Raw genomic sequence first — 19,749 nt, 5'->3', positions numbered from 1 at the left:
ATGGCTCTTGTGGGTATCCAAGAATGCACATCAATAATCCTAACAGGTCAGCTGCCTCTTTCTTCAGTTTCTGCTCTTTCATCTTCTTGTCATGCTCTAGATCACTTTCATTTCCCACGTCACTCTCCTAGCTGGGTGCCTTTTATCTCTTCTTCACTCTATTTATTGTCTTTCGCTCCTCTGGATTTACTCTCCTGCCTTACCTCATTAGCCCCACTTACCTGACAAATGTAACCAACAGGGCTGTGAATCACAGTTGTAGCTAACTGGGGGGGTGGGGGTAGGGGTGTGTGTGTGTGTGTGAGAGGGAGAGGGAGAGGGGGAGGGGGAGGGGGAGGGGGAGGGAATATGAATGAACAGAGAACAGAAAATGCCTGTTTTAACCCGGTTAGAGACTTTTCTATGGCACTTACAAACTGGCAAACTGCTGTTTACCCTCGCAACACCTCTGCTATTTTTCCCATTTTACAGATGGGACTCTTGAGGTCTAGAGAGAGTTGAGTTCTATCTATCCGGGAGCTGGAGGTGTAATTTACCCACATTCGGTCTGATCAGCCTCATGCACTGACAATAGCAGCGTCATGAGTACATACCTAGGACTTTGGTCGGGATTGTACTGTGGCGGCTAGTCTGTACCACTGCATGGGCACAGGCCACAGTGGCAAAGCTAGCGCTTGCTGAAAAGGACTCAAACTTACACCTGGAAACATACCTGCAGTGACTTGTTCGAAGTCTGTGGCTGATCAAGGTTTCGGAAAGGCTCTTATCACTGGACCCATCTGTGCTAACATTGGTTATGATGCATTTTTCTGTCTGCACAGTAAGAAAAAAGCAAATTATGGCACGATTTGGCCACCCCGGTGCTTAAATATGGCTGTTTGTAGCGCAGATAGAGCCAGCACTGCATCTGTGGGGGAAATAAAACATGGTTCGCTTGAGAGCATACTCCTTCTGGTTTATGAATTTTAATTTTGAGCAGCTGGGGGGCAAATCTACTTCTCCCAGCTCTTGGGTGGTCCCCAGTCAGAATAGTACAGGTGCAGGTAGGCAGCAGGAGCAGAATTTTGGTAGTGCATGGAAGTGCTCCGGGGTGTGTGCGTACGTGTACACGCCTCACAGAGGTAAGTGCCACGTTTTCCTCTCCATGAATGAACTCTGTTTTGTAAATACCATGGTGTAGCGGTTGTCCGCTTTTCCCCAGCACAGCGCCTGACGGCGGCATCAGGCACGCAGGAGTGGCTGACACCGTGGAGGGAAGGCAGATTTGAAACTAACGTTCGGTTTTTCCCCTCTCTGCAGAAGCAACAGGAGAAGGAAGCGCTATTCCTCTTCTATAACAGAACCGCAGAAGCCAAAATCCGTGCCGTGATGTAAGTTGGGGGGTGGTCAGAGACTCAGAGGACTGGAAGGGACCTCGAGGCCTTTCAGGCCCGTTCCCTCCACTCGAGGGAGGAGTAAATATTATCTAGACCAGTGACTCTCCACCTGTTTATCATCGTGGGCTGCGTGCTGGCCCAGAATTTATGGGAGGTCGCAGGTTGAGAACCATGGCACCCCCCCAAATAAACACCCCCAGTCCTCTATGCCCAGCGCAGTCACCCCCAGAGCAGGGCCGGGCAGCAGCTGGACTCCAGGACCAGACAGCAGCTAGAACTCAGACCCGGGGGGCCAGAAACCAGAAGCTGAGACAGAGAGGAGCCCCACGTAAAACCTGCGGATGTTGCAGCAGCCGGGCAAAACTCCTAGTTCCCAGTGCCCCTTACCCCCTCACTGTCCAGACAAACCTACCCACAGACACACTCTCCTGCCCTCTGCCCCCTGCAGCTGCTCACCAGCCCCATTCTGGCTGGTGTGCTGGTGTAGGCAGCAAGATGCCATCTCCCCCTCAACAGACCCACCAGACTGGAGTGGCAAATTTTGAATGATTTTAGCGCACAGCTGGGATGCAGTCGTGTGCTAATTGGGCCACCGGTTGAGTACCCCTGATCTAGACCATCCCTGACAGGTGTTTGGAGATTCTTATTACGATGACACAGTCCACATCCTCCCTAGGCAATTTATTCCAGTGCTTAACCTCCCTGGCAAGACGTTTTGTCGAATGTCCAACCTGAACCGCCTTGGCTGCAATTTAAGCCTGCTGCTGTTTGTCCTATCCTTGGAGGCTAATCCAGTGCCTCCTAGTGACCCAGCAAATTGTATTTGACTAGTGAGAAGAGAAAAACTGTGCCTTTGAGAGAAGATGGCTGCAAAATCAAGTGCAGCTTCAAGCCAGCCAACAAAAAAAAAAAAAGATTTACTACGCACGACGTTCTCTTCTTCCAGGGTCTCTATACCTGCCCAGTTGTTTGATTATAATGGCAGAGAGGCCCAAATTGAGATGCCTAGTTCTGTATTTCAAGAATATGGATTTGGGGTTAGGACCTAGTCTTCTGGTTTGGGCTATTCTTTACTTGACATTGATGATTGAATTGGTTTTCTCCTTTTAAAGAGACATTTTAAAAAACTTTCACTGCAGCCAACGTCATTGTCAACCGAGTTTAGTCTTTCGCTTCAAGACGTCCTGATGCATTTGTTCTTCATAGAAGTTTCCTTTGTGTAGAGAGACAACAGCATGAAATAAATGCATTTTGGGTAATTGCCTTCTGGATAACATAATGTATTGCACAAGATGTGTCGAGTTAGTAATACAAATGGATGCATGTGATAGATAAATGGAAATTACTTTAAGTTGGGCCATTTTGTGTTATCAAGGATGACTCAGTGACATACGAATAAAAATAGAGACATTTGTCATTCAGTGACCAGCTGTCCAGAAAAATAATGGGTGATGTGTCCCTAGGTTGTTTTTTTTATATGTGGGTATCAAAGTAATGAATCAATGCATACTATTGAAGTGCTATTTTCTGCTGACTGGTTTCCTGATTTCTGCCTCAGATGAACAATATTTCTTAGGATTTGAAAGTGATGTGTAAATGGGACAATAGAGACTTCAATAATATAACTTGGATTATTTGTTTTTAATTCAGAGAATATATCCTGGATTTACTGGAAAGTGGGAGACACAAATTCCTGGTGTTTGCTCATCACAAGACAGTACTAAATGCAATAAGCAAAGAGCTGGAGAAAACAGTAAGTTCTTAAATCAGGTTCCTGTTAATTTTTTTTATTCTTCCAACAGCAAAGCTCCTGAGAGTTCTGGCAAGTCTCCTACTGTGTGGAAGTTGGTGACACAGATATCGCTCCAAGGTGCCCCCGACCATGATACCTGAGCCTCCAAAATGAGACAGTCTGAGTGATGCACATTCTGTGTACATGAGATCTATTGCTGCAGATGTTTCTTGCTGTTTACCACCACTGGAGTGATGTGTGTACGGCGCTGTTTTAGTACCGAATGTCGACACTGCCGCATTTCACGCCTCTTAGGAGAAGGTGGCGTGAAGGCAAAGGCAACCCCAGCTATACCTGCATTTCTTTAGTTTCTTGGGCCTGTGTAGCTGTGATTTTTTCGCTTGCGTAGTGCTGCATAGTGGTCTTTCTCCTGTTTCTGTGTTGAGCAGAGGTCAACTTTCCATGCCAGTCTCATCTGATTTATCAGAGTCTCCAAGTTCATGAGATGGGCTGTGAGCAATGTTCCCTCTAATCTTTTTCCATCCATGTGCAGATTTTTTTCCATCCATGTGGGGAATAATTTTTCATGTGCACTGAGGCAGGTGCAAATGTGCACCACCAAGAGAAATACAAAACCTAAATGTGGGCACTCTGCTGAACAGCTGGGCAACACTGGAATCTCTTCTGAGTCTCTGCAGCCTTGTCGCTTCCCCAGTCACAAACCCAGATGAGGGGGAGGAAATTCTCTAAAACTTGGGTAAATAAAGACCCGCTAATGATTTTTTTCTCCACCGCTCTCTCCCCCTCCCAGCACGTGGGGTACATTCGCATTGATGGCTCCACACCTTCCGCCGAGCGCCAGTCTCTGTGCCAGAAGTTCCAGTTCTCCGAGAAGCACTCTGTGGCTGTCTTGTCCCTCACTGCTGCCAACACGGGGCTGACGCTTTCTTCAGCCGACTTGGTGGTGTTCGCGGAGCTGTTCTGGAACCCTGGGGTAAGGAGCCGAAGGTGGCGGTGTGACTTGAAGTGGTGCGCTCCGGCGGAGAGAGCACTGGGTCGGGACTCAGGAGACCTGGAGAAGTTGTGTCGCCGCTCGCTACCTCAGTTTCCCCATCTGTAAAATGGGGCTATTGATGATACCCTTTGCTGGGAAGTGCTCCAAGGTGACACAGATGATTGTTTCCTGTCTCTGAAGCCCAGCCCTCCTGTCCGGGATCATGAGAACCGCTGTCGAGCAGCTGGTTGCTTTGAACGGGCCCTTTTTCAGTCGTGTCCTTCTTCCCCCTCTCTGATTGTCCATCGGATGCCACTGGCCCCGGCATTTTGCGCCAGGCCTATCTACTCGGGAGTGGAGGGGGAGGAGAGGGGAGAGTCTGCAGCCAGCAGCAAATAAGTCCGTGGTAAAGAGGTGGTCTGAGCTCACGCCGCAGATTCCAGGCCCCGTCTCTCTAGGTTTGCAGGTTCATGCGGCTTCCATGTTTTACTAGGTCTTGATTTAGACTCCTGGGACCTGATCTTGGAAGTAACTTCACTCCCCTGGATTTCAGTGGGCATAAGGGTGCATGCTGCAGGTCCGGCTCCTAGGCAGCACCGCCCCTGCCTGAGCAAATCCTTATCGGATAGTCGAGTCGACTCGTCGCTCCTCTCCCCACCCCCCGCCTTGATCAGGTAGAGGCAGCAAAGGAGGGGAAAGAGGGAGTACTTCAAAGCAGCAGCGGCGCATGGAGCCTGAGGTTGGCTGGGGACTCCCTAGCTGACCCTGTGCTCTGTGCGGCATTTCTACAGAATCCAGAGTCACCTGGCGAGTCCCCTGCTAACCCCAGGCTCCATGTGGGCACTTCCCCTTTGAAATGCACAAGAGCCCCTGCTGTTTGCTTTTTGGACTGCTGCTGCACATTGCCTGGCTGTTTTCAGAGAACTAGCCACAAGGACTCCAAGATCTCTCTCGTGAGTCCTTAGAGCTAAATGAGTCCCCATCATTTTGTATGTGTAGTTGGGATTATTTTTTGCAGTGTGCAGTACTTTGTGCCAGTTGTCTGTCTGTCTCTCTCTCTCACACTCACTCTCACACATGGAGTCTCTCTCTCTCATCTGATAATGCAGGAACTGAGTGAAGGGAATTATTTTAGCAGCTGATTGTTTAAAGGGCATCAGAGAAAGTGCCCTAGAGGCAGGTAAATGTTTGGGGTTCAGGTGCTGGCCTGGGATCTCAACTCAGATTCTTGCTTTGTCACAGATTTCCTGCATGTCCGGAGGCAAGTTGGTTCATCTCTCTGTCTCCTCAGTTCCTCTTGTAGAAAAGGGGGGAAATATAACCCTTCCATCCTCCTGTCCATTGGGCACTTGTCTGTTTAGGCTATAAATTCATAGGGGGAGGGGCCAGGCTGGGCCTGCGCTGGGCCCTGATCTCAGCAGGGCATGCCTGGTGCCAGTAGGGTATAATTAGGGGTCGTTAAGCGTCAGAAACAAAGTCCCTATTTCCTGGGGCCGGTTTTGTAAATCCTTGTGTGTTACCCTGTTCGTTGCTTTCTCAGGTTTTGATTCAAGCAGAAGATCGGGCGCATCGAATTGGCCAAACCAGTTCTGTTGACATTCACTACCTGGTGGCGAAAGGCACGGCTGATGACTACTTATGGTAGGGAGTGGCATATGCTCTGTCCAGCTGTTCATCTGTCTCTTTGACTTCTCCATGCTGGTACTCTCCTCGGTACATTGGGGGGAGGCAGTAACGTGCTCTCGGGGTGCCGAGAGAGTGAGGCTTGTGACATGCTCGGTTTGGAGCGAGGCTTTCTAAAGGGCAAAGTCTTATTAACAGTCTGGCCTTGTCACTGAAGGGGACGAGCCAGTAAAACAGACGTGTATTACCTTCGTTAGCGCTTGGCTTGGAAACCTCCAAGGAAAGGCCGTTGGGTGGCTCATTCTGAGGGTGCATCTCTACTGCACCATTGTTTCGAGATAATGAGAGTGATTTCGAAATAACAATGCACGCGTCTACACAGCCATTCTGTTATTTCGAAATAACGGCTTATTCCAAAATCTGTAAACCTCATTCTATGAGGAATAACGCCTGTTCCAAAATAGCTATTGTAGGCACTCCACTGATGCTATTTTGAAATAGACCCTTCCCAGGGCCATTGTAAGTTATGCCTCCCCAGTGCCTCTAAATCGAGATAGGCTTCCCTAACATAGATGCGCTGCCTCGGACTCATTTTGAGGCTTCCCTGCAGTGTCAAATTAGTATGTTGAAATAAGATGCACCCAGAGTGGTCAGCAGAGATCTGGCCCATACAACTGCCTGCGTCCTGAGTTGCTGGGCACACAGAGGAAGGCCGATCTGCTGTCTCCCATGTCGCTCCTCAGCAAAGCCACCTCACCAGCTCACAAAGAAGCATTGAAGTGTCCCGGCGGGAACACAGTTCATCCCGCTTTGGCTTGTAGGAGGGTTGGTGGGATGAAGGGCTCACGAGGATTCTGGGAGTACAGTGTGATGGGAAGGGAATCTGCAATCGAGGGAGGAAAACGATCCACCAGCTGGTACTTGGTCCGAAATTATATCTTTCCATTAGCTCATCAGCAAGAGTAAATGAGCTGAAGTGAACTTCTACAGTTCCCAGAATATCATGATTGCAAATAATTACAGCCTTGCATCACAAGGAACTGGAAACCGACATGTCGCCCACATTTCAAGGAACGCTAATGACAGTAATTTGGCTTTTTATTTGTACAGTGCCGTCCATGCAATCGCTCATGCTTGACTGGAAGGAAACGTGCTTTTCAGAGGAGGGCATACTTATCCTTTCGCTCGTCCTCCCTCTCATGCCCACTCCGGGGGATTGGGGGTCATTTTATTAATGAAGGGTCATTAGTTGTGCGTTGGTGTTCGCTTCTTCCTAGTTTCCTGTCATGTGCTGCAAATCCTAGGACTGGGAAATAGAAACGGTCACTCTGGTTCCACCCTATGGAGCCAATTTCTCACTTGGAACTTAACACCCTCCAAATATTTGTCAGTTGCAATCACATCCTCTTTCCCCTTAGTTCAGCTGCCCATGTGTAGCTCTTCCCCTTTACATCCAGGTCATTCCCGTTTAGCCTCTCTAATCCAGGCTACTGCTTTTTTTTCCCCTCTGAATTCCTCTATTTACAATCTCTGGCCCTGAGGTGCCCAAAACTTAACACAGCGTCCTAGGGGTGTGCATACAAACAGAAAATGGCCTAGTGAAATTGACGTGGGTTACTAGGACTGGCTCTGCTAGCATGGTGCCTGTCCTAAGATGAAAGGGCTGGTGCGTGTCAATACTCCAAGATGGTAGTTTTTCATTGGCCCATGGTAAATGACACCACAAAACCAAGGATACGTCTGAGATGCCCCAACGATGTTTTGATCCGCTGGAAAGACGGCCAAAACTTCCTCGTATACTTCCACCACAAGCTCAACCGCCACACACTGTCTGTCAGACTCTCGCTAGAACCCTCCCCCATCAGCATCAATTTCCCAAGCACCATGATCGGCTTCAGCTATGGAATCCTACGGACAGCTGTATTCAAGAATCCCACAGAACCGGTACCCGCCCCTAGGACACCAAGACCTCTGTTATCCACAGCTAGGCACTCCTATACCACAGATGTTCCCAGAAGAGAGTCTGAGGCTACATCTAGATTGCACGCCTTTTTCGACAGAGGCTTTGTCGACAGATGCTGTCGACAAAGCCTCTGTCGAAAAAGAGCATGTAGACTACGATCAGTATTGTTGACAAAGCAAGCCGCTTTTTTGAAAGAGTGTCTAGATGCTCTCCTTTGAAAAAGCACAGTTTGCATGGAATAGCGCCTTTTGTCGAAAGTACTTTCGGGGAAAAAAAAGGCATTATTCCTCGTAAAATGAGGTTTACTGCCGTCGACAAAACTGCCGCGTTCTGTTGACTTACTGTCAACAGAACGCGGTGGTAGTGTAGACGCGGGTCTAGTTTCGTGGACAAAAGCCAACTTTTGTGGACAAAACCCTGTAGTCTAGACACACCCTGAGAGACACACCTTGACTCACTTAAAATGGACTGTTACAAGCAAGGATATGCCACCGGAGAAATAGATCTCGTCATGGAACGGACCACCCCAGCGCTCTGAGAATACCCGCTTCAGTATACGGGGGGAACCCTCCTCTTGCCCACCCCTTACCACATATCACCCCACGGTGGCACCCATATGGGGCATTATTAAACAATTACAACTCCTCCACGATGGGAGGAAAGACATTTTTTGAAAAGAAGTTTTTTGAAACTTCCTCTGCTGGCCTTGAGACAGTACCTCAACCTCACCAAGCTCCTCCTCAGAAGCAAGCTACCCTCAGGCCATGGGTTACCCCCCCAAAGTGGCCCCAAATCCTGCTAGCATCAATGCAACACCTTCAGCCATATCTCCACTGCTACAGCGATTGACATTCCCAACACAAACCGTGCAAACCGTGTGGGTCCTACACATGCCTTTCACATTATTGTGTAAAAACTTAAAAAAATAACAAGTAGTCTAGCAGCACCTTAAAGACTAACAAAACATGTAGATGGTATCGTGAGCTTTCGTGGGCACAACCCACTTCTTCAGATGACAGGAAGCTCACGATACCATCTACGTGTTTTGTTAGTCTTTAAGGTGCTGCTAGACGATTCGTTGTTTTTTACGTTTTTCCAGTTACAAGCTAACTCAGCTCCCCCTCTGAAGCTTTTGAACATTATTGTGTGTATCTCAACTATGTGGGTGAAACCAGACACTCACTGGGCACTCAAATGAACTTGCAGGAGGAAAATGATAAAAGGCGAAACTTCCATAGCACCCAGAGGCAAGTGCTTTTCTTCACAAAACCATCACTCGGTATCAAACCTCTCAGTCCTTCTCCTCAAACATAAGAACATAAGAACGGCCGTACTGGGTCAGACCAAAGGTCCATCTAGCCCAGTATCCTGTCTACCGACAGTGGCCAGCACCAGGTACCCCAGAGAGGGTGAACCGAAGACAATGATCAAGCAATTTGTCTCCTGCCATCCCTCTCCAGCCTCTGACAAACAGAGGCCAAGGACACCATTTTATCCCCTGGCTAATAGCCTTTTATGGACCTAACCTCCATGAACCTATCCAGCTTCTCTTTAAACTCTATTATAGTCCTAGCCCTCACCGCCTCCTCTGGCAAGGAGTTCCACAGGTTGACAACACGCTGTGTGAAGAAGAACTTCCTTTTATTAGTTTTAAACCTGCTACCCATTAATTTAATTTGGTGTCCTCTAGTTCTTCTATTATGGGAACCAATAAATAACTTTTCTTTATCGGCCCTCTCCACACTACTCATGATTTTATAGACCTCTATCATATCCCCCCTCAGTCTTCTCTTTTCTAAACTGAAAAGTCCCAGTCTCAGTATCAAGGAAACTTGATAACTCTGCTTGGCACTGAAACGCACACAAAGACATTGGAATAGTGGTAGAGATGTAGCCGTGTTAGTCTGGGGTAGCTGAAGCAAAATGCAGGACAATGTAGCACTTTAAAGACTAACAAGATGGTTTATTAGATGATGAGCTTTCGTGGGCCAGACCCACTTCCTCAGATCAAAAAACATTGGACTTTTGGCTCATATAACAGTCTGTCACCTACTATCTCGCCTTTGTTTTATGATTGGAGAGGTGTTAACTGCCCACCTCACCTTGAATTTACCTGTTGATTTACCTGTTCCCCCCCTTGTGTTTAGCTGTGACACTGAGGTTTTGTTCATACTTAAAAATGTATGCCTTAAATTGAGTGTGGCCCAGCACTCTGTGTGAACCCCCTCCACAAAGGGAATAGCTAACAGCGCTGGGAGCTGCCTGGTACACACTGGTGCTTAACAGCGCTGTAACTTGTGGTGCTGGAAGCTAAAGGGGAAGCGGGTGGAGGTCACAGCCCTGAGCCAGAAAATTACAGTGCTGTAGAGTGCCAGTAGAGACTTAGCCTGAGTACCCAGACAGGAAGAATGGAAGCTCGAAAGCTTGTCTCTTTCACCAGTAACAGTGAGTGCGATGAAAGAGATCACCCTCCCTCTCCTCCCCCCTTGCCTCTCCTGACAAATGATTCTGTATTCTGCTACCAAGAGAGGAGCCTGTGACATCTTAAAGGTTCCCACTTGCCTTGCGGGTGAGATTTGGTGCTTGTCGTCTTCCCCTAGGCCCATGATTCAAGAGAAGATAAGAGTGCTGGGTGAAGCTGGTCTTTCTGAAGCCAGTTTCTCTGAAACCGCGGAAGCCACTAATTACTTCTACAAGGTAAGTGATGTGAAAGTAGGACAGGCCTTACAGGATGGGGCACTGTTGACCGAAGATACTCTGTGAACAGCGTAGCTGGAAATGACATTCCTTAGGTCGAGGTGCCAGGGGGTCTCCACTGCAAAAACTCTCCTGTCGGCTTCCCTTTTACTACTAGTTCCTGTGGAGTACCGGAGTCAACGAGAGCCATCGGTGGTTAATTTAGTGGGTCTGTACTAGACCTGTTAAATCGATCCCTGGGGGAATCAATTGCCAGAGCACTGATTTCCTGGTAGGTGAAGACCTGCCCTGAGATGTTAACTGGAGGCGTTAAACTGACCAAACGTGCTCGAGTGAGCTGTTAACAGAGGAGGAGAGCTGGCCCCAGTTCTGCCTTCAGTGCAGGGCACCTTCCTCCCTGAGGTGTGCTGGAATGGACCCTCCATGCAAAGAGCCCAGTCTTGTGATGCGGAAGGTGGCCCTGGTGCCTCTGCCTCACCATTTCCTCAGGCCCCTCTAGCCCTGTGGGGATTTCGCCCTGTGGGAGGGAACCACACGGGAAAGAGGGTGGAGTCAGGGCAGCCATGTTGTCCCCCAACTGTCACTCAGCAGGCTTTGTGCTCATAATGTACATACAGCTCTAGGCTCTGTTACCATCTGCTGAGCCCGCATTCCCTGGGAGACCAAGCACAGCCCTGACCAATGGAGTCCTTGCTGGAGCTGCCAGGGACCAGAGCCGGCAGGGAGCACAGGACCTCCATGTGTGTATATGCCTGGCCTCTTGCCGCTCCTCACAGGGATCCGTGAGAGCCGCCCCTTAGCTTTCACTGTGAGGAAATCTCCATGAGGAAATGCTTAGAGACATTTCCATGGGAAAAGCTCCCCCTAAATGTTGCGGCTCAACCCCTTCCTTTCCCTGCACCTCTGAGAAAATAGGGGCATGCGGCTTCGTTGCAGAGGGCACAGCAGTCGAGATGAGGTCAGGTGAGTCCCTGCCGGTCTCGCCCAGGCCTGTCGCACGCTAGAATTCCATTCTCCATGGGTCAGGGGAGCCGTGAGGGAAACCAGAGCTGGGAGCGAATGATCGTCGCCAGCGCTTTGGCTTGCTCGTTGCGACCCTGTGTGCGGAACCTCTCTGCTCTCGTTTCACAGCAAGATCCGAAGCAGCAGACCATTTACGACCTTTTCCAGAGGACCTTATCGGAACAGGGAGACGACCTCGACGAAGCTTTGCTCGTGGAGGCGGTCGACGCTTGCCAGGCGTCTGAGCCCAGGAGTGCGGCAGTGGACCCCTCCTCGACGAGTCCATGTAAGAAACGGCGTCTGGAAGATTTTTTTACCAGACGATAACCAGAAAGGAAGAGACACTTAAAAGATCTTTATTTATGTTTTAAAAAACTCCACAGAATCATTGTATTATTTTGAGTTTCCAAAAATAAAACACATGAATGGGTTTGAGAAGATTTTCTCTTATTTCTGTAACTTGTTCATCCCTCCCCCCCAAAAAAGGGCGGAAGGAGGAGGTACGTGTCTGGGTGAACGAATGGAGGGCGCAGTGTCCCAAGTCCTGAATCCTAACCCTGCCTTTACCAATGACTCACAATAGCCTTCGGCAAGGAATGTCACTTCTGGGCCTCAGTTTCCCCACCTGTTTGCTTTGCAAATAATGCTCACCTGTTCCCATTGCAGGAGTGTCACATGGAGGAACTAGCAAATGGGTACAGGCTGCCTTGAACAGTGAGAGAGCCAAATCAAGGCAAAATATTGCCACCCCAAAGACCTTCACCCGCTACTGATATATACAAGAGCCAATTCCCCCGCCAGGCAGCTACTGCTGAGATGGTAGGGGGCAGCTTAGCAGCAGTCTGGGGCACAACAGAGCAGAGATGAGGATTTTGGATACTGGAGTAGTTCTGGGGGATGTACGTGTATAAAACCAGTAACGGTGTAACCAATCAAAATTCTGTTACCTGGGAAGGGTGCTGTAAAATTCCCGGCTCCTGGCCCTGCGCTCCCTAGCAGAGTTGAACCGTTAACAGGAAACCCATAAGCATCAGCTTCTGGGTTAACCAGTGAACTGGTTAAACTCGCATCCTTAGTAGGTCTCTAGATCTGCAACAAGTGAAGAGGATCATTACCATCAGGACCTTGACCCCACGTTTTCCGAATGGCCTGGGCTAACAGGTAAGCCTATATGACCATCTATAGCAGCAGAGGGCCACCTGCGGCCCGTTGGGACTCTGTATGTGGCCCACAAGACATTTTGCTTATCGCTGCTCACACGCAGGGTTGCCACATTCTGCTGGTTTTTGTCCGTGTCGGGTTTTTTCCCCTACCAGTGAAGCGACACGCACTTACAGTAATCGTACGTGGGGGGAGGACATGCTGATAACACACAGCATTGACCATGAGAGCCGTTTGGTCCCTCTGCCTCCAACCAAAGTGCTGCTCCTGTTCAACCTGCACGTTCTAAGCACAATTAGCAAAACTATCTTATGCCGGGAGCCTGTCTTGGCTACGACAACCTTGTATACCACTGAGATGGAGGAGGGTCACTCATGTGGCCTGCTCACTAGCCCAGGTTGTCCATTGCTGATCGACCTGCAGTGACTGCACACCACAGTTATTAAATCACATCCTGAAGACCCCCATGCAGTAAGCTTAGAAAGTGATGTGTCTACCTTGGGATGGAGAAGGACTGAAGTGATCCAACCAAGATTTGAATCCGTGACTACCATGGATTTGCCATAGCCTCTTGTTAAGCTTCCTTCCGCCCCCATATTTTCTCTCCACTGTGTTTGGTTTTGATTGACGTGCCAACTGAGGCTCAAAATCATCTCTGCCATCCAGAGACACGTACGGAAATGCTTGTATGCGCTCTCGCTCATTTACAGAAGAAACCACACTTCAGGAAACAGGCTTCAGACCAGGGACTGGCAATAATTTTTGACGGGGCCACTTCAGACATTTTTGAAGTGGTCCCAGGCCACCCCGAAAAGGGCGGGACCTCAGGAGGAAAGGGGGCCAGGACACTTCCTGCTTTCCCACCCACAGAGCCTGATTGGCGTGGGGGTGGGGGAGTGCATGACGTCTCCTCCTGCCCTGCCCCCATCCTGCAAGGAACTTGGGGCACTTAGAAGTGCCTGGCCCCTCGCAGGGTGGGAAGAGACTTTGCACACTCCCCACCAGATCCTGACTGGCCTGGGGGTGGAGGAGCGGCAGGGCCTCCGCGGGCCGGATCAACTCACTTGGGCAGGCTGGATCCGGCCTGTTGAGGCCCTTTTGCCCACCTCTGCTTCAGACTCAGCCCTTTGCATGAAGAGAAATTGATTCCGCAGTTCTCTTATGTGCTCTGTGCACCTGCTGCTGCTTTGATTTGGAGTCTTGTCTCACATCTGCGCCTGGAGGTCTTAGAAGTACCCGAGCCAGTAGAAGCATTAGCATTTATTTAAATTATTTACAGTAGTTGCCGCTCGGATCTCTTTGGTGAACAATTCATCACCTTTAAGTGCTTTAGCTCTGATAAGGGACATTTGCTTATAGCCGGGGTATCCAATCCATTCTGAAGCAGTGGTTACTGCTATAGCGAACTAGCCACGTTCTTCTGAAAATGTAAATCATGTTGTGAGCCAACTAGCCACCCTCAACCAGCCAAAGAGCCACATGGGGCTAGCGGCCAGCCTGTTGGATACCCCGGGCTTCTAGGCTAGGTGCCAACCACTCCTTTGATGGGCATTTTGTATCCCTCTAAGACTGCTATTATATTGTCCCCTTTAGGACCCGTAATTCGCTGCCATTGCAGTGCCACTGTGGAGTGGTGAAGGTTTTAGTGGAGAAAGGCCTGTCGGGCGTCTGTGCCACCCAACTCTGCTCTGACTACAGTTAGATGGCACAGTGGTGTACCCTCCCCTGTTGTTACTCTGCTGCAGTGGCGGTGACTTACGGATCTTGAGCGAATCTGCCAGACTACAGGAGGTCAAGATTGTCTAGCAACATCACCCACACTGCCACTGCTTACTGGGCTCTGAGAAGACATGTAGGGGTTAATCGGAGCTAAAGAACAACCCAGACACTGAGGCTGCATCTAGACTGGCATGATTTTCCGGAAATGTTTTTAACTGAAAAGTTTTCCATTAAAAGCATTTTCGGAACAGAGCGTCTAGATTGGCACGGATGCTTTTCCGCAAAGGCACTTTTTGTGGAAAAGCGTCCGTGCCAATCTAGACGCGCTTTTTCGCAAAAAAGCCCCGATCACCATTTTCGCGATCGGGGCTTTTTTGCGGAAAACAAATCTGAGCTGTCTACACTGGCCCTTTTGTGAAAAAGCGACTTTTGCCTGAACGAGAGCAGAACAGTATTTCCACAAGAACACTGACAATCTTACATGAGATCGTCAGTGCTCTTGCGGAAATTCAAGCGGCCAGTGTAGACAGCTGGCAAGTTTTTCTGGAAAAGCTGGCCAGTCTAGACACAGCCTGAGAGCCTGGACTGGTGGCTGTAAACAAACTTTATGGGACTGTAGGAAACTTGGCCCCCAGAGGTTGCAGACCAGCATGTGCTGGACTAGAGAGGCTCCACCTGTAGAAACTGCCCAGGATTTGGCTGGGCATGTGTAATTGACAGTGTGTTATGTAAGAATGAATAGGAGTCCGTTGTATGAATTTTCCACGGTGACAGTTAGTACATCTCCCAGTAACCATCTGTGGAGAAAGGAGCAAACTCCATTCTTACACTTTGCCTCTCACTGCTGCTGTTTAGCCAGGGTCCTTAGCGGCAGATGATTACCAGACAATACTTAAAAGCATTATTGACACCTAAGCAAGAGACTTCTGCCCTGTGAACACATTGACAATGCCAATGCTTTCCCTAATTAAGGTTTTGTCGCATAATTGACTGCAAATAGCAGCCCATAAGTGTGAAAATGTCCTACAAGATTCATATGCATCTGGTCCAGAGCCTCAGTGATTCATTCATGGCTATGAAAAACGAGTTCTCACTTGTAGGCTGCAGATTGAAAGGATCGCAGGAGGAAAATGAGAGAGGAGAAAAGTCCAACTGTGGACGTTCGATCGAAAGAGCCACATGCAGGAGACTATTGTCCAGCCCTCTGTAGGTGCCTACCTGCACAAGCCTCTCGATCAGTGTTTCTTAAACATTTTGAGACCACGGAACACCAAACAATAATTCTTTTTAATGCGGAAAACCTATGCTCAGTGGTTTGAGCATTGGCCTGCTAAACCCAGGGTTGTGAGTTCAATCCTTGCAGAGGCCATTTAGGGATTTGGGGCAAAAATTTGTCAGGGATGGTACTTGGTCCTGCTGTGAAGGCAGGGGACTGGACTCGATGACCTTTCAAGGTCCCTTCCAGTCCTAGGAGATAGGCAATCTCCATTTATTTATTTATTTAATTTATGAATATTTTCTTTAAAAAAAAAAAAAAAGTCAGACAAAACAAGACAAAAACAAAGAAGAGGTTGCGGCACACCTGCGAGTTGTTCATGGAACACCAGTGTCCGCAGAACATAGTTTAAGAAACGCTGTTCTAGATGACATTGGTGGATGTCTCTCCCCAATGGCTCAACAGCTTGCAGCTAACCCTTTACAGACGGTGCTAACCTGTGGCCATTTGAAAGAGGGTTGTATTCAGTGGGCTGCAGGAAACAGTGAAAGGGATGGGGAGAGGCTTCATGCACAAGTCTTATCTTCTCTGAGGAATGATTCTCTTCCTCCCGTCAGTGCGAGGAGCAGGAGCAGCAAATAGTCGCCGTCTGAAATCTGCGTCTTTGGACAATTCTGCCTCCCATCAAAATCTCTGTTTACTCTTATCTCCATGCTGCTAAATCTCCAGTTCCACGCAAGGACATCCGGTATACTCTTGCTCTGGAATGGGGCTCATAAAATCACAGCTGGATCTCAGCAGAGTCGCTGAGACTTTTCAAGAACATTTGACGTTCGCGTTGCCCTTTCAAGCGTAAAAAGAGAAGAAAATCTTCCCCTGGAGAAAAGTGCTTTTAACGATTTAGTCAAGATTGCTCGTTGCTGGTACACAGCCTGTTTATACCCTCCAGGTCCTCAGAAAAGGTCCATCTACAGTGGAAGGTGGGGTGAGATCTTGCACAAGTTTGCATCCGACTGTAGCCACGGAGTATGTGCCTCAGATCCCCAATGAGTACCGTAAATTAGCGAATATAACATACGTCCAAGTATAACATGCATTCATATTACCCACAGTTTTTCTATCGTGTGTAAAAAAATGTTAGAAAACCCGCAGACGTACATAAACTGCAGAGACTTCTGCCGCCTTCATAAAAGAATCTGGCGGTCTTTGATGTGGTTGCCACGTGCCAGCTATCAAGATTGAAGATTGCGACATCATGCAGCCCGATAATACTGGGTCTTGTTATTTTATTTTAGTAAACACAACAACATTGCCGCTCTTATTCAATTATTATTAAATCGAAGATGCTGATTTTATTATGTTGATCTTGTTGTCTTGTAATACGAGTAAAATGAGCAAAAATCAAATTGCATAAGACGCGGACATATGTACTCTGCAGAGGGGCAGGGCGTGGTCGGTAAAAACATGGACAACCCGTGGGCTATATTCGCTAATTTATGGTCCATACTCAGGCAGTTAGCCCATCCCGTTGCCATGGCTGCTTTCTATTTTTAGCACTCCTGTTCGATAAGAGCTAGCATGGGTATGGCTCCTACAGCCGGGAATTGCACCCCCAGCCAGAAGTACACACATTTCTGCAGACGGTGCAGCTAGTTGGAGACAGGCAGCAGGGCATTCCAGAAAGTCTAAGGTCTCCATTCTTGATTGTATCCAGTTGCTTCCCTTTTATTTTAAGAGGATTCCCTGTTTGCTAGTCCTCCAGAACTCGTGTATGCTGGGAGGTTAATGTTATTACTGCATACAGGGATTCATGGCAAACAGTTTTCCATGTGTATTAATAATGTGGAAGTTTAACTACAGTTTTTTCCCTCAAAGGACTTTCAGAAATGAGTAATTTGAATATTACTCATTGGGACCCAAGTGGTCCCGAACTAGGGAATTTGCCGGACTGGGGACGTCAAGCCTCTGGCTCTCCTGTCGCTCCCCTCCTGACTGCAGCCTTAGCCACTGCGCTACTTTCAGCACGTCTGCTCGGCTCTCCTGCCCCCAGCCCTCCTGGTGGGGCTCTTCTATGGGTTGCTGGCCCCACTCTGGCCAGCAGGGCTCCCTGCCCGCCGCCAGGCTCCTCTCCAGGTCGCTGGCCCAGCTCTTAATGGCGGGGCTGTGTGCCCCAGAAGTCAGGGCTACTCTCCAGGCCAGTCTCCCTCCGGCCACGGCAGAGCTCCCAGCCCACGGCTGCTAGTCCCGCTCTGGTCAGCGGGGGCACTCCGGCTGGTGGGGCTCACTGCCCCCAACCTACTGGGCGTGCAGACTGCCAGCAACCTCTGCAGCGGGAGCTCGCCGGTTGTCCTACAGCATCTCTGGTCCTGCCTGACCACAGATGTTGCTGGACCAGAGAGTCCCAGACCATAGAGGTTCAACCTGTCCCCGTTTATGCGTCCAAGGATCACACGTTTTTTTGCCAACAGTTTTCACTGGGAGCTCTTGCCCATCTGATTATCTACCGGGATAGCTAAGGCCTTTTCAGAGTCACTGCATCCTCAGAGAGAGTCCCCAGCCTGTAACTATAGCCTGTGTTGTGAGGGGTTGGGTTTTTTTGGTGAGGGGAAAATGTGGGTATCAACGGAGAAGACTCTTTGCTGACACCCCGTTTACCAGTTGATCAAGATCACTATCATTTCTTAATTAAACCAAACTGGATTCTCCTATTATAAGTATTGACAGAACTCAACAGCACTGCTAGTCTATTGAGTTTGGATTACTCGAGCATTCCCTTCATGGATCGTACAACACGGCCATCTCTTCATAATCTTCCACATAGCACGGTATTCAGTTGCTGGGTTTGTTTTTCTTTGGATTTTTTTTTTTTGAGAGAGAGAGAGAGAGAGAGAGAGAGAAATTCCATGTTGTTTGTGGGATACTTTCTGAATCCCACAAATTCCCTTTTTTGATCTGAGGCTAGGTCTAGACGACGGGCAGCTGCTATTTGCGTAGCTTTTTTCAATCGCTTTTGCGGAAGAGGCTTTTCCACCATTTGGCCCAGTCTAGATGGGCCTCCCCTTTAGGCAGAGCCCTTATGCCTTGTGAAACGAGGTATTTCTGAAAAAAAGCGGAAGAGGAAATCATTCCTTGGATGCGACGGGGTTTTTGCGGGATAACTGTAGCCTGAAGTGAGGGACATTGAGGCCTTATGTGTATGATGATCAAAGAATGTTTTTTTAAAAATCCAGTTTGGGGGTAGGGGGTGGGGTAACCTAAGAATTGTTATAAATTATCAGTGACTTTTTGTCTCTTAAAACTCCAAATTTGCTGTTCCCCTTTTTATCGTTCTTGTATCTATTGTGTTCTTTGATTTTTCTTAACAATAAAACCAGCTAACCCCTCTATCCATTTTTGGTTCATGGGCTTTTAGGCTAGGCAGTCAGAAATCTGCATTCTGTGGCTAAACTTCTAATCCAATAAAATCCACTGTGATATAGATCAATTTTACTGTCTGGATATGTGCTGTATCCCTGCATTAATGTATTTCGACAATATTTTCCAAATGATGGATCATTCCAGCTCAAGCTGCAAATAAATCCCATTTTGTGAGTTTGAAGGCTTTAGATAACCCTATTATCACAGGACAGATTTACCAAATTTAGCTGCATAAAACTGAAAAGCATGACAGATGTTTTGTGTGGGACTCAAAACTCTGGGAGGGAAGTAATGCTGAAAGTGTCATAGGTAGCTTTGCAGCAGCTGAATCCTTGGATTGTCGGCATGGAAGCAGAAGTTTGCTTTTGTGATAACTGCTTGTATATCCTGATTCTTTCTCCTCCCTCCCCCACCATAGCTTTTGTTAGATTAAGAAAGATAAATATTCAAACCTTTTTCATCCATTATACCTGCTGTGTCTTTTTATACGTGTTAGAGGTGTCCGTCTGTCTGTGAGTCCGTTTGTTTGAGTGCCTCCTAAGCCAGGTGTGGGGAACTGTTTTTGGGTTGGAGGCCACTGACCTGCAGAACAGGCAGTCAGGGGCTGCACACGAGAAGCGGAGGGACTGGAGCACCAGTGCATGCTGTCCAGTGCTCGAGGGCAGGACCCTGAGCCTCGGGGGTCTGGAATCAGGCAAGCCAGGGCTTTAGGTTCTGCACCTCTGCCTTAAATGCTAACAGCTAGGACCACCACATTTGGTGTGCAGCTTCCTCTTATCCTAACTTAAGAACATAAGAACGGCCATACTGGGTCAGACCAAAGGTCCATCTAGCCCAGTATCCTGTCTG

The 19,749-nt window shown here is 48.5% G+C and overlaps 1 protein-coding gene across 3 annotated transcripts in view; it reads left to right on the top strand.

Annotated features, from left to right (window-relative positions):
• SMARCAL1 (SNF2 related chromatin remodeling annealing helicase 1) overlaps positions 1-11,817 on the top strand; it is a 64,243-nt gene extending 52,426 nt beyond the window's left edge. For all 3 annotated transcript variants that reach the window (XM_075933022.1, XM_075933020.1, XM_075933021.1), the window contains 6 exons: positions 1,300-1,370; positions 3,027-3,129; positions 3,920-4,102; positions 5,643-5,743; positions 10,289-10,385; positions 11,517-11,817. In XM_075933022.1, coding sequence (XP_075789137.1) covers positions 1,300-1,370; positions 3,027-3,129; positions 3,920-4,102; positions 5,643-5,743; positions 10,289-10,385; positions 11,517-11,714 — 753 coding nt within the window. In that variant the 3' untranslated portion in view covers positions 11,715-11,817. The remainder of the gene's footprint in view (positions 1-1,299; positions 1,371-3,026; positions 3,130-3,919; positions 4,103-5,642; positions 5,744-10,288; positions 10,386-11,516) is intronic.
• Positions 11,818-19,749: the final 7,932 nt, after the last annotated feature.

The sequence above is a fragment of the Pelodiscus sinensis genome, chromosome 7 (assembly GCF_049634645.1).
Source record: "Pelodiscus sinensis isolate JC-2024 chromosome 7, ASM4963464v1, whole genome shotgun sequence".
In the NCBI taxonomy this organism is placed as follows: Eukaryota; Metazoa; Chordata; order Testudines; family Trionychidae; genus Pelodiscus; species Pelodiscus sinensis.
Note: the sequence above shows the minus strand (reverse complement) of the source record. Positions and strands in the feature narration are given on the sequence as shown.